The following is a 14601-nucleotide window of genomic DNA, read 5'->3' as shown; positions in this document are numbered from 1 at the left end:
AGAAAAAAAAAAAAAAAACACCACAGCACAGTTAAAAAGATGAATTTGGACAAAAGCAAACATGATGGCTTCGTTAGCATGATAAACAATATCAATATATTTATTATTTTGGTTTTGTACTTTCAACTTTTCAATAAAGAAATGAAAAGTGTAGAATGCATTTGCAGTTACAGTTTTCCATCACACAGCACCACTTATGTAGGTGAAGACGTAAAAGTTTGAGCCGGACGCTGTGGATTGAAAATAAGATCTCTGATTTTTTTTATATCACAACCAGCTTCCAATTTTAAGCAATTTTTTCTCTCTTTCATGTCTGAAAAAGAAATTACAAATGACAGAATACATTTGCACTGAGAGTACATCAGGAAAAAACTCACAGTGCTTCACTTATTCCACATTATCCCATGTTACAGTTTTTAATTGTATTAATCTCTCACCACACGCAGATCAAAGCACTTTGCAATTTCTTTTATATTTTGTAAAGCGCCTTGAAATGATATTTGTGCTACATCGGTACTATATAAATAAAGTGAGTCAAACTGAACTCTCCTCTTGACAGTTGAGGTGGTTTGCTGGGTTTCTCTTTAGCTCTTATTTTTGTTTTCCGGTTCTCTTTCCGGTTTGCTCAGTTTCCGTGGTGATGAGGAAATCTGTGATGGCCTGAATCTCTCTGGCTCAGCCTGAGCAGGAGCTTGGAAATGAGATCATCCCTCTCTGGTCCAGAAACAACATGGTTATATATGATGGTGCTTTGCAGAAGCATAAAATGTCAACATTATTTTGGACACTGGACTGACATACTCAGGGCAATTAAAACAGACTATTTATAGTGAATTTTGTAAATATGCACAGTGAGCACTGACCTTTGAGGGAATACTGACATTTACTTTCTACTTGTTCATTCTAGTTTTGGTTCCACATGAGACGGCTAACAGCGTGCTAATTACTGCAGCTCCTGCAAAAACTAAATCACATTTATGTTTACTTAACTGGAAGGCTTCCGCAAGTTGATAATTTGTCTAATATGATTTGAAAAGATTGCAGAAAAATCTGAATTCTGTTGATTTTTGGAAAGCTCATCAAACATATTAAACTTATAGAACTTAAAATGAGTAATAAATTACTTGGTAGGGTAGGTGGGCTTGACAGATTTATGTGCAGCACCTCATACCTTAAATCAGATGTTCCCACACCTGGTCCTTAAGTACCCTTGGCCTTCATGTTTTAGATTTGTCTCTGTTCCAGCACACTTGATTCAAATGACTGCATGACCTCCTCTGGAGGCACCAGATGCTGCAGAAGCTGTTAATCAGCCTTTCAGGTGTTTGGCAGCAAGGAAACACCCAAAGCATGAAGGGCAGGAGCAGATCAGAGGACCAGGTTTGGAGTTTGAGTTTGATGTTTGTGCATTTTTGTGGGGGAAAAAAAATAAAGAATAAAACAGAGGAATGTCAGCTATGCCATTTTTTAAAATCTCTCCTCATTGATCTTTTACAACTCAACGTGGATCCCAATAAAACAACTGTGGCCAGACAAACGGAAGCTCTTAGGGAAATAACCACACTGTGACACACACACGCAACCACACACACAGGAGCCATCATATGTAATAGCTTCTCAGCAGCAGGTTAATACAGGCAGCATTTCAGGAAGGAACTATGCTGCTCCGGTTTCTCCAAACAGAGCGACTCACTCCATTAAGCACACACATTAATGTTCTCTTACTGAGCTTTTGGCTCCGAAGTTTGCTCAGTGAATTGACAAAGATGGAGAATTGAGACATGTTTGTTCTGGTTTCTCCACATGACAGAAGATTAGACTCTGGGAGACAACGACTGAGATGGCTTCCAGGGTGATTTGAGAAAATATGAGTGGTCCAAACAGAAAGAATATTTCTTATTCTGATTTCCATAATAAATTTCCTCCTTTCCAATAAAGGCTTAATCAAAGTGGTCTGTCTTAGACATGTAGGGGTGTGTGTGTCTGTGTGTGTGTGTTGGCTCTCTTAAATTTAATACATATCAATTCATTTCTGCTTATTGCTGAACTATATTATATTGCAGCAAAAATAATCACATTTAAATGATTAGATTTAATTCCTTGGTGTGGAAACTCAAACCTGATTTCACAGCTTTCTGATAATTTAACAGTTTACTGTTACATATTGTTAGGTGAAATGTATATATTATCATATATTTGTTGTTTCCTTTATAACAATAGTGTTTCATATTTGATGTTCCATGATTGTTTTCTTTTCTCTAAACATAAAGACTGTTTCTGTATGTTTTGATCTACTTTATCTCCGTCTTCACAAGAGGGCCTCCCTGAAGAGAAGCAGTGATAACCGTGCTCACGGGGTTCGTTGCTCGCCAGGACTTCTTCTTCCTTTGAGCTGTTAGATAGCTGACGAATCGTCGCCTTGAAGATATACGACCTGTTCTGTTTTTACTCTGTGTTTTAATGCAAGATAACATGTGTTTAGTTAGTGATTGTCATTTAGCACTGCAACTAAAATGCTTTGTCCCCACCCTTTAGAGTTGCAGTGCTCTCTGTGATAGGGACTCTGAAAGTAATAAAAAGAGAGGAGCGGACAAATGTGTTTCAGGGCGGTTGGAGATTTGTAACTGTAAACACATCTCTGTCCGTTCTCCTCGCGAGTACAAAAGAATCTAACTCTCTTGTCTTTTCTGTGTTGTTCAACTTGTCTTTAATAGGTGTCAAACCTGACACATATCCTGTCCTACCTTCTAATCCACAGCTTTATAATTCATCTCGCTAAATACGTCATTTGTAATTAGCAGTTACACCAGCTGGTACCAAAAGCCCAGAACCTAAAGTAGCTGTCTGGTAACATGTCTGATGCTCTGGCTTCTTCTTGCAGTAGATTTTCTGGCCCTTGTACACAAACACATTTGAGTAAGAATGGTATTATCTTTTAAATGTTGACATTTTGCTTTTGGATTCACACAGGAGAGAGATTGTTGTCTCTTGGACAACAGTACTAATGTAGAGAATCTTAGTATTATGTTTTGTCTGGACACATTCTGTCAAAGTTAAAATAAAACCTGTTACCAGGACTTCCATCTTCATATTACTCCCATAATGTGGACCATACCGTCCCAGATAGAGGTGGAAGAACTTGTGGATGTGTTTACCTGAAGTCTCTAAACAGGCTCCTCACTGGAGAGACTTGTGGATAATGTCTCCGTTGGCTGATTACCTCACTGACAGAACCAGGCAAAAAGGAGACAGCTGAACAGTTCATTTATTCTTCCACTGGTGCCTCGGGAAGACGAGTTCATATCGACGGCTACTAGATAACCCAGGCAATAAACTCATCCTGTCTGCAGCTTAATAAACACACATTGATCCACCGTTACATTCTACTTCTATGTAAACCCAAAGGTTTACTCACTATTGCCCCCCTGTGATAGTAAATCCATATGTTTAGTATATTAATATGTGTGGAAAACTATAATTTGTCTGAATTTTCATTAGAGTGAAATTCCTCTGTGTAAGCAACTGAGTACAACCAGGAAGGATGGTTGTCACTGAGGAGACACTTTAAGGGTCTTCTCAGATAAGCCTGCAGATAAGTACTGAGGCACAGGGGGGGTTTTGTGTGCTTAGAAGAAAGTGTAATTGTCTCTCCAGTGAGCAACCCCACACAATTCTTTAGTCACACTCCTCTAAACTAAACATGTTTAGTGTGTGACTAACCCTTTGGTTTCCTCACCTGCTCCACAGTCGTCCTCTGCAGCTGTGTTGTAATCGTCAAGTTCTCCAACATCTACATGACAGCATGTAGATCTGGTGCTGGGCCAGGATGAGGACCCTGAACATCCTCATCAGCACCAGGGTGAGATCCAGGCAGATGCAGCCGAGGTGGAAGCAGTTAGGCACTGGCAAGTCCCTTCTTCAAGAAAAGAGATTCAAAGATTTTTGGGCTTTGCAAGATTTTTGGGTTTTCCATGAGCCCAAGAACAGTTTCGCCAAAATCCTCACCTTCCTCAACATCAGCTGGTGGTAGAAGTGAATGTGTCAGATTCTGCTACCGCTGTTGACACTGTCGCCTAAATTAACGTTAATAATTTTTAAAAAATTCATAACAAGCTAAATAGCTAAATAAGTTGAGTCAGATGTTTCACATGGTTTCTGCCAGAGGGCGTGTTCAGGTCTAAACTGTCAGAATGCTACAGAGATGTTTCAACGAGTTAAAATGATTGGATTATGCATAAATCGTCAACCGCACACGTTTTCTTCTTCCCAAAGCTAGAAAACATCTGGTTTGGTTGGTTAGCTTCTGTTTTGCTGTGTTCTTATCAGACACACTCTGAAATCTCAGGCAGGTCTCAATAACAGTCTCTGGTAGCAGCTTGGAAATGTTCGTTTGAGAAAACTCTTGTTGCTTTTTGGCTCCACAATGTTTGAAGTTAAATAAATACCCACAGCTTACCTCCGTCTCCCTCTAAACCACAATGGACTCTATTGTGTTCTCACAGCATGCTTCGAGTTTCTGTTAAGATTTGGATCAACTTAGTTTTTACCTTAATGACATGGCCAGATAGGCACCAGCACCTCCCGACCCCACTAGGGTCAAGGGTGTAAGAAAATGGATGGATGGATGGACATGGCCAGATAAAGGAGGATCAATCAGAAGTATTGATCTGATGAGGAAATGCTCAACTTGAGGGTTGCAGCTGTAATTTGAGCTCTTGATTCTGATGAATCCTTTGTGTTAGATATGTAGAGAATCATCATAAAAATGATTTTTGGTGTGGTTAACACCACAGCAATCACTTACCCTGAGGTACATATGTAGTGAAAAAATTAAATTCCAAAATAGAGAATAAATGATTTATTTCACAAAGTTATTTTTACAGATGATTAAACTTCTAAATATTAGTTTTATTTGCAGCCTACTTACCTCATCATTTTGGGTTACGCTTCTGATCAGATTCTATTTGTATCTTTGAATAAAAATCAATTAGTCAATGCCAGAATGGAGAAGAGGCTCAAGGGAAGATCTGACTGCAACACAAATCTTCTGTCCGTCACTGAACGTGAGTGGGTAGGAAAAAGCTGACATTTTAACTTCTGTCCAGTCGATAAAAGGAAATTAGAGAGTAAACAGCAGCCTCATAACCAAGAGGCAGTAGCTCTGATGTCATCGAACCTGATAATAAATCCTCAGTGGAACTCTTTTAAATCTGATACAGAAGAAGGGAAGCTGTTAAAATGCTGCTGCTGTTTCAAGTGAAAGTGACCTAAGTTTGACCTCGTCTCCTAGTTACCATTAACAGGCCCCATCATTATCATTATCATCATCCTCATCTTCATCTGACTTAGACATCAGATTCACAACCTGAAGGCATGAACCTTACCACAGGGGCCGCGTTTCATTGGCTGATGCCCATTCTACGTGGTCACGTGCGTGGCCGTCTCACAAACACGCTTAGCTTCCCGTTAGCTAAGTACAGCATAATGGCAGAACTGATACAACTTCTACACCTTGAAGCCTGTCTGCTACACAGTCTTACGTTAGCTAAACAGATCAATATGCAATGTGTCTGTATCTGACATACACTAAAGATTTTATTTTAGCAGAAAAGGCTTTGGACTGAACTGTTACTCGTGTTAGCCACGCTAGCACCAAGTACAGCTAGTCCATCAACCATCGCTGTGTTCAGGGAAGCGCTGATTAATAATCGAGAAATAAATATCAAGCCTGGAAACTTGATATCGTAACGGACTGAATGTTATGCTTTTAATGTAATCTTTGTTTGTCTTGCGGGGCGCAGGCGGTTGCCACGGTAACAGGTGTGCTTAAACTACAACGAGAGAGAGAGTAAAAAGGTAGGAGTGGTTTTGAGTTGATCACCTGTTCAGGTTATTTTACCTTTGTTTACTTTTGCTGTGGCGATTTACAGCCGCTGTAGTTTCTAAACGTTGGACTAATTACCTCGTTCGTTTGTGAGTTTACGTCATTCACAACAAACATCAAATAGAACAAATATATTTCATAAAATTTTAACAAACAAATGGCTTCTACCGCAATAATTATGTGAAATTAAATTAATTATATCCCAACTTCAGAAGATTTGCCTTTACCTTTACAGAGCTCTTTGGTTCCTCCTATCAGTCTGTAGCTTCTCATATTGAGGTCAAAGTTCAGATCTACCATAACTGACTGACACCTGCTGGCCTCAGGTTTGCAACCAGCTTGTGACTGAGAAACCAGTAACCTCCTCCCAGATGATGACATGAAATTGTTAGTTCTTGTTAGAATTGTAGTAGCTGATATATTGTGAAAATCCAGTAGAAATGATTCACTAATCCAGTCATGTTTACATAGAAACAACGCTGCAAGGCTTTGTTTGTGAGACTTGCTGTCACGTGGGTCGGTTGTGGGCGGAGCTTGGTAAGGTCCATTCCTGCCACATTCTGCTCTTCGGCCTTGGAATCTAAAGAAGACACAAACTTTAACTCATGTGATCAAAGTAATCTGCTAAAGACATTGTTTTGGTTACAAAACTGCACATTAAACTTAGTTATGACAATACCAATAATAAAAATAATATATCTTTTAACATATTTGAATATACACCACAATAACAACATTTAATCAAGAAGCATCTCACATCTTCAGCTCCTTCTGTGAAAACTGGTCTCACAAATCTGGGTGTCTTCTTTGACATTTCCTCGTCTTTTGACAATCACTGTAAAATATTTATTCATAACTAATAAAACATTTAAGGATCATTGCTAAGTTAAGACCAATTGTATCACAGAATGAGCTAGATCTGCTGTAATAGTCTTTTTATTTGTTGAATCAAAGCTCCCTGACTCACCTTCAGTCTGACTGAATGCTGCAGTGAGGCTGCTGACTAAAACCGACGGCAGAGACACGTTACTGCTGTTCATGTCTCCGGTGCTCTGACTTCCTGTGCACTTCATGGTTCACATTTCAATTTTGATTTAAAATTTCAAGGCAACCCACGGCCAGGTTCCTAAATACAGTCTGGGCCTTTTGGATCTTCAGGCTTTGTTTAGGACCCTGAGCCGTTGGCTAAACCCCAAACCCGTTTTAAAAGTTGTAGAGGACTGTGGCTCAGAGGATCTGGAAAAGATTCTTGATGGTAAACAAAACTTCAAAATGATCCAAATACCAAACTAAAGTGGGCAGCAAAATACCAAGACCCATTGTTCACAACAAAAAGAGCTTTTTAGAGCCAACGCTGCTTTAGAGGAGCAAAACCATTTGTGGTTCATAGTAAAATATAAGCTGCTCTATTTGCTTTCACAGTAGAGATGTGGGCCAAGTTGCTGTTGGGAAACTGTAATCTTGGTTGACACAAACATAAACACCTACATGATGGCTGGATGACCCAGTTTGGACCATCTGGAAGTTAGTTTCACACAACGCAAGTATGAAATTTCCAATGAACACGACTTTCTGAATGTCTTGGCTCAAAATGTCATCTGTTGGCTGCATCAGAAACACACAACTAACGCATTAGTAATGTCTCCATCATCAGCACCATCTGACGCAGTCACTCTCCTGGTGTAACCCCTCCCATCTCTGCTGGCACAAAACCATATAAATCACTTCAGCTGCAGGTTGGAACCAAGGTGCGTCGACCTGCAGAGCGAGATCTCACCGAGGAGGAGAGGAAGAGAAGGACTGCAGAACCCAGAGCCTCTGCTGCCGTCAGAAACCACCTGTGGCTCCAGCTGCTGCCTGGAACTTCACAAAGTAAGTCTCCATCCACCTCCAGCTTCTCCCTTCAGTTCAACCAGTCAGCATGTCGTTAAGAGCCTTTACTGTGCAACTTTGGAGCGTCTGCTATCAGGTTTTTGTACATTATTATTATTATTATTATTATTATTATTATTATTATTACTTCCCAGCTGAATCTAGCTGCAGACATGAAGCTGGTAGCCTCTGTTCGTCTCCCAGAGCTCATCTGAAATTTAACGAGCTTCTGATGAAAGTCCATTCAGCACCACAGAAAGCTCTGGACTCCGTTTGGGCCCGGACCTCGCTTCCGGGCTTTGCTTTTCTCTTTTCCTGTCTCGGAGAAATCATTACTCTACAGAGACTCGGCAGGCCGGGCCTCAGCCACAGGCTGAGCCCAGAATGATCTGAAGTAACGTCCTGCAGCGCGTTACAGACCCCAACCTGTTACAGCTCATTGAAGGAGCAGAGGTCTCCTTACTTAGTGCGAGAAAAGGAACGAACAAGACAACATGCAGTATATTTTTGAAAGTATTCGAAGATTTGAGACGACACATATGCACGAGTCTTATGATAATAATAAGAATAAGAATAATGTTTAACTAAGCGTTCGAATTATTTGTCTGTTTGTCCGTTCGTCATTTTCCATGAATGCATGCGGGGATCTCATGTGGAATTAAATTTAGCTGCATATTTAATTGAAAACTTTCTCTTTGAATGCATTTTGGTTCTGACGTCATTAGGCTTCTTTTTCAAAGTATGACAGATTTATTCCTGAAGAGGCCAGAACATTTCTGAGGAAACTTCTGCTAGTTAGCAATTATTTATTGGGTTAAAAAGAGTAAAAAAGAAACAACAGAAAAACACACATAAAAAAATAATTTCATTGTAGCACATAGAAGGTTACTTTAATTGGTCGCCTATCAAGGTGGGTAAAAAACATCTGCATAACCTCCACTGAAGCAGGATGTGTAAACACCCATCTGTGACCAGAACACAGGATATCCAGGATGATATTTAATAGTTCAATAAAAGGTATTTAGTAGGAAGCCCGCTGTAGACTTTCAGTGATTATATATTTACATTTATACCAAATCAAAATTGAGACAAAAGTGACGTGTTTTTTTTTATATCATGTATTTATTTTAAATAAGACAATTAAAAAGAGCAAATGAGAATAAAATCAGTACTTTTAGGATTTTAAATATTCTCTAGTTAACAAAGAGACAAATGCAGTGCAACTTGTCTACAGGTGTTCAGGGATGAGTTCCATGGACTATAGAGAGATTTTTGCTCTTTATAAAGAATGGCTACAGGCAGAAGGAAACCCTGCTGTGGTATTTGTGGTTACAGCAGAGCTGGGTCTGGGTGGATCTGTTGCAGACAGGTCAGCCGTCCTGAACAAAGCGAACAGTTCATGATGGAGAACATCTTGCTGAAGACGGAACCCATAGCAGACGGAAACATTTTCACATTCTTTCCAAGGATTTTGCCAAATTTTGAAGAGCACACTGACCTCCGCTCCTGCAGACAGCAATAACCGCAGAGCGATCTCCTGCACACAGCGAAGGGTTTCAGCTTCCTCAGAAGTTGACTCGTCTGCCTCCTGCACACAGAATCAATGTTTTAGTTCAGTTTGATATTTACACAAACACCCATGAACATCAGCAAAGTCTAAGAGACACCAGTCATTGTTATCAAAATATCCTCATATTAATAACCCCTTTTTTTTTTTAGAATTCAAAACCTCTCTAAGAACTTCCAAATATCATGCTCTTAAAAATAGTAAATCAATTTTGTTTCCACTTTTCTCTTTTTCCCCATTTTATTTGTATTTTCTATGTTCTGTTCTGGCAGCTTGGGCCAACTACTGCAGATGGCTGCGATGCTGAGGCCATGGACGATGCTGGTGGCCGCTGTGCTGTGTGTGCTGGTCTGTCTGGGAGCGCTGGCAGACGCCTACCCTCCAAAGCCAGAGAACCCTGGAGAGGACGCTCCCCCTGAAGAGCTGGCCAAGTACTACACGGCCCTGAGACACTACATCAACCTGATCACCAGGCAGAGGTCAGTGCTCGTCCTCCATGTCCAGCAGGGCACGGCGGTTCAGGGCAGATGTGTGGAACTCGTTTTAGTTTCATTAATGATGACAGAAAGAAAAAGTCCATCTTTTAAAACTGTAAAAGAATTCATTCTATTCTGATGACCTTGCAATCTGCAGAAATCCATTTCATGACATTATCATTTTCTAATTGCTAACTTTTTTTTTTTTTTTTTTTTACCACTGAACAACTTCCACCATTTTGCAGGTAGAAAAAAACCCCCAACTCAAGACGTTAAAAATAAATACAAAAAATTGCATTAGGATAAAAACATTACCCTTGAATTTAGTTTTTTCTTTCAACTTTTCCACTTGAGATCATATACATTTTTCTTTGATTGAGTCACAACAGCAGCCGCTTCCCCAGTCCTGCCCACAGCGTCGACAACGTGGGGTTCCTCCATGCATGCAGCTAGCTGAAGCCGCTCTGATCAGATTACGGTTCTTCCCCTGAACCTCCAGGCCTCCAAATCTACAGCAGCAGAGCAATAAAAGTTAGAAAGATGGACCCAGAGAGAATCCCAAATTTAGTTATCAGGGCCAAATCCAGGCCTGATGTTCTCAGGTGCAATGCAGTGTTGAGCTTTTTTATTTAAAGCAGTCTGGCTCAGGGGCCATCTGCTCTCATTCATGAAAGTTAAATAGCTTATTGATACTTGAAGGCTGGAAGAATGCAGTCAAGAAAAACACATTTGTTTCTTTTATGTCTTTCTGGAGACTTGTTTATGAAAACACTTTGTGACCAATAAAATTCGTTACTGATCCCACACTCCTGCTTCATATACACACCACTGAGTTTAAAGAGCGGAGCCTTACTTATAGGAAACTGTGGGAGAGTGGAATTATTTTTGTGTTTTGTGTGCTTTTGTCTGAATATGACAAAAGCACACAAAACACTTTTGTGTGCTTTCAAAATGTAAGTGCTAAGATAAACAGGAAAGGTAACAGAGAAATAAATCAAATCTGTACATTTGGTGGAATCTGAGAGAGGAAGCCAAGTTTTATAGGCCAAGCTTAAAATCAGTCACTGATAATTGGTTATTTGCTGAGATGTATTTGTGAACAAATGAAACTCAACCACCAAGACTGAACTCACTAGCATCGGATTGTAGCTATGGTAACACAACAAACTACAACGATTATTATTTGTACTTTCACAACATAAAAATGGCCAGTTTCTTTAAATCCTAAATTTAAATGATAAACAATTTGAAATGTTTCAATTGATCTCCGTTGAAATGGTTAAATCAAATTTAATAGTATACTCATTTTCAGTAATCAAATGTTGAACTTCTAGATATGTTGTCTGTGTTTAAGCATTTATGGGGCCCCTGAAGCCCAGGGGAGCTTGTGCTCAATTCACTTATTCCTTGGGCTGGCTCTGAACCAGACTCACAGTTAGTCATTTTCACACAAAAAAAAAAACATTTTCAGAAAGAATTTGGAAGAAATATTGAACTGTAATACCTTATTTTATTTTAAAGGTACTTGTATCTGTGTTCGTAACAGAACTGACTAAATTCCACATCGGAGGGTAAAAACTAAAAACTAGTCAGGATATCTGTATTGGTGAAGCACGCAGATTCAAACTATGGTAAAATATGAAAACAGAAAAATTAAATGAGACTTCACAGTAAAAGCAAACTTACAACTAAGAAAAAACAAAATACTATACAGTTATTAAAAATAGCATTCTCAGATCAAATGAAATGTGTTACTGAGTGGAGTTATTTTAACAAATATACAGTATGTGAATATTTGTGCAGCAACATAAAAGAGATGCACATGAGGTTTAAAGTTTTCACTATTGTCTCTCAGATGAAAGTAGAAATAAGATAATAACAGTCATGCAGGTAGAAAATATCGGCTGGACCGACTCTGGAGATTTATGGTTCAGAATTGACCATTATGAGACATGGAAAACATCTTACAGTATGAGACGGTAACAGCTGGGAATCCAAATGTGTATTTTTTGCCTGATTGCTTCCCTGCAAGGCAGCACATACACACACACACCCCCACATGCACACCCCAACACACACACACACACACGACAGACTGAGATGAAGAAGCGGAGCGTAAGATTGGATGCTGTGATGGTGGAGTGTGTTGATGGGAAAACAGGAGCTGCAGCTCGGGCTGCGGGGGGTTTTGTTGTTTCTCTTAGAAAAACACCCGCAATCTACTGTGTGGTAAACCATGCAATAGCTTCACATGAGCAACAGATGCCCCTGATGCCCCAGATGCCCCAGATGCCCCACCTCAAGTAAAGGTGATAAGAGTGAAAGGGGGACAATGACTGTAACTCTGCATCACAGCTTTCCACACAAACACTCACTTCACTTATTGTGTACATTCTACATCCTATTGACAAGATAAATTATGTCATATAAGAGTTATTATCCAATTGAAAACACATTTTATCTTTGATAAAACTGCAGTTTAATTGGATTTAAACTCAGATTTAATGTGTCTGTTCCCCTCTGCAGATATGGGAAGCGCTCGGCTCAGGAGGACGTGGTCGAAGAGCTGCTGTTTGGAGGCGACAGCAGCAGAGACCAGAGATCAAGGTGGAGCACCTCATCCACCCTGGGGGGAGCGTGCGTGGGCGTGTGTGTGTGTGTGTGGAGGATGGTGCATATGACAAAGAACCAGACGCTGACTGGCTTCTCTCTGTCTGCCTCTCAACAGATACGATGACTCTTTCATGTGGTGACGCTGCAGCCCTCCTTCCTCCTCATAGTGCTTCTCTTCTGGGGCCTTCCCAGAATGCACCTGGAGGAGCCAACAGGTGCCTCTCACCCCCTCTAAAGCCAACAGAATGACCATCGCTGACCGGAGCACAAGCTCTCTCTCTGTCTCTTGTCATTTCGACAACGTTGTTGTTCTAACAGTGCTGTGCCGTAAGTCAGTGTCCAGATTAAAACATGTGAGGTCAGAGCAGCCAATCGAACGGGGAGCCGTGTCTTTGTGTCCCTCCATCACTGTGTCGTGAAGACATTCTGTTTCGCTGTTGCCACTGTCGAGAGGAAGAACAGAGGGTGTGAATAAAACCATTTTCTGTGTGACTAACGTTTGTTTATGACGTCCTTGTTATGGGATGAAAGTCTGGAACAGGCTGAGCTGCACGGTGTAGAAGACCAATATTAACATGTTGTCATAAGTTTGTGTAACATCATAATAGTTAGTAATTCAAAACACGATGTCATACAAACAGTGGTGTCCTCACTGTCACAGGATCTTTTACCAAAAGATAAAGAGAATCCATCGCAGAACAGAAACAAACACACAAACAGCCACACGGGGGCGCAAATCCAGATTCAAACCAATTTTACCATGAAAATGGTCAGACATCGAGGTTATGGAGCTAAAACACATAAAACATATACATAGACAAAATACACAAAAAGGAGGAACATTACTCATTTTTCATCTGTTCTTTAATTTATTCAGACTAAGATCTGATGTGTTACTTTCTGAGATCTTTATCCCTATGTCATAATTTCAGTTTCTGTACAATAGGCTGGTTCTAAAGGTCTGGCTGTAACCAGGTCTGGGTGTGGCTGCTGACACTCAACCAAGAAAGAAGAATAATATTGTCAGGACTAATCACAGTCAATTCTTAGTTTCTTTCAAAGATAAATCACCATCCTAAGCTCGTTAGCATTCGTGCAGGTTATTTTTCTTTGATATTCACATTTATTTGATGGTCAAAATCTTTTGAGCTCTTTCTCAAGACCAGCTACTCCAAAGCACTTCACACTACATCCAGTCCTTAGTGTGTGAAGGACACAATTAGTGTCCAGTGATCTCAAAACTGTAGGTATTGTAGAACGGTCATTTCATTTGGCATTTATGTTTTGCAAACAAACCAAATAATTGGAATATAATTCAGCTCAGTCTGAAAATGTCAAACAGTAACATGGTGGTATCTTGATAGCAAAGTGTAAAAACACACAAAGTAATGATGTCATTATAGACATCATTAAGGAGTTTAGGAACAGGAGTGTGTCAGTGGTGTTTCTTTTTGCCTAAACATTATCTAAAGGATACACAAAACCTTAAAAAAGCAAGTATAAATACTTGCTTAATGTAATTACTATAATACTTTAAAAATGTTCTGTTTTTCGCCTTTTGATGCACAGCCTTCACCTCAAGATCTTCATAAAATAATATTTTTTTCTTCCTTTGTTTGTTGCCACTACATTTTCTAATCTATTTACCTGGGTTAAGATGCAACATCCAACCCTTTCCCCTGGGTGGTAGTGTTGCCTCGTTTTGGACCTAGTTAAAGAACCAGCCGATAGTTCAGAGCCCTGCATTCAGTCACCTACAGTAGGTTGTCTAGAAAACAAAGAGTTATTAAAGTTTTCCATAACACTAAAGAAAAAATAGAGATCTAAAGACTCCAGGATCTCTTTTAGGGGCTTTGTTTAGAACACAAACACAACTAACTGTTAACTCTAAATAATTAGACAAATTAGTGTATTTCTTTATGTGATTTGGTTCAAGATGTCCTGTCCAGGGTTTACCCCGCCTCTCGCCCGGAACGTTACCTGGAGATAGACACCAGCAGCCCTCCTGACCCCACTGGAGACAAGGGTGTTAGAAAATGGATGGATGGATGGATGTCTCATAAAATGTTGTCATACTAAAAAGTTTGTTTTTTTTTGCCAAATGTGGTTTTTAGAGGAGTGGAGGTGTGTTTGGTTGTGCGCAGAGGGAGGGGCTCTCTGGGGTTCCATTAATTCAGCAGTGCAACAAA

At 39.9% G+C, this 14601-nt stretch overlaps 1 protein-coding gene across 1 annotated transcript; it reads left to right on the top strand.

Moving 5' to 3' along the window:
- The first annotated feature begins 7584 nt into the window (after nt 1-7584).
- Nucleotides 7585-12908, top strand: pyya (peptide YYa). Its single transcript, XM_032587453.1, has 4 exons — nt 7585-7756; nt 9596-9802; nt 12326-12406; nt 12528-12908. Exons 2-4 carry the CDS (start codon nt 9615-9617, stop codon nt 12550-12552), a joined length of 294 nt encoding a protein of 97 aa, XP_032443344.1. The 5' UTR covers nt 7585-7756; nt 9596-9614; the 3' UTR covers nt 12553-12908.
- The last annotated feature ends 1693 nt before the right edge of the window (nt 12909-14601 follow it).

This window comes from Xiphophorus hellerii, chromosome 16, assembly GCF_003331165.1.
Source record: "Xiphophorus hellerii strain 12219 chromosome 16, Xiphophorus_hellerii-4.1, whole genome shotgun sequence".
Taxonomy (NCBI): domain Eukaryota; kingdom Metazoa; phylum Chordata; class Actinopteri; order Cyprinodontiformes; family Poeciliidae; genus Xiphophorus; species Xiphophorus hellerii.
Note: the sequence above shows the minus strand (reverse complement) of the source record. Positions and strands in the feature narration are given on the sequence as shown.

Excerpts from the sequence above, each read along its gene's own strand:
- pyya (XM_032587453.1), top strand. The coding sequence starts at position 9,615 with ATGGCTGCGATGCTGAGGCCATGGACGATGCTGGTGGCCGCTGTGCTG. Across the intron at positions 9,803-12,325 it reads AACCTGATCACCAGGCAGAG|ATATGGGAAGCGCTCGGCTC; the intron begins GTCAGTGCTCGT and ends TCCCCTCTGCAG. Across the intron at positions 12,407-12,527 it reads AGCAGAGACCAGAGATCAAG|ATACGATGACTCTTTCATGT; the intron begins GTGGAGCACCTC and ends GCCTCTCAACAG.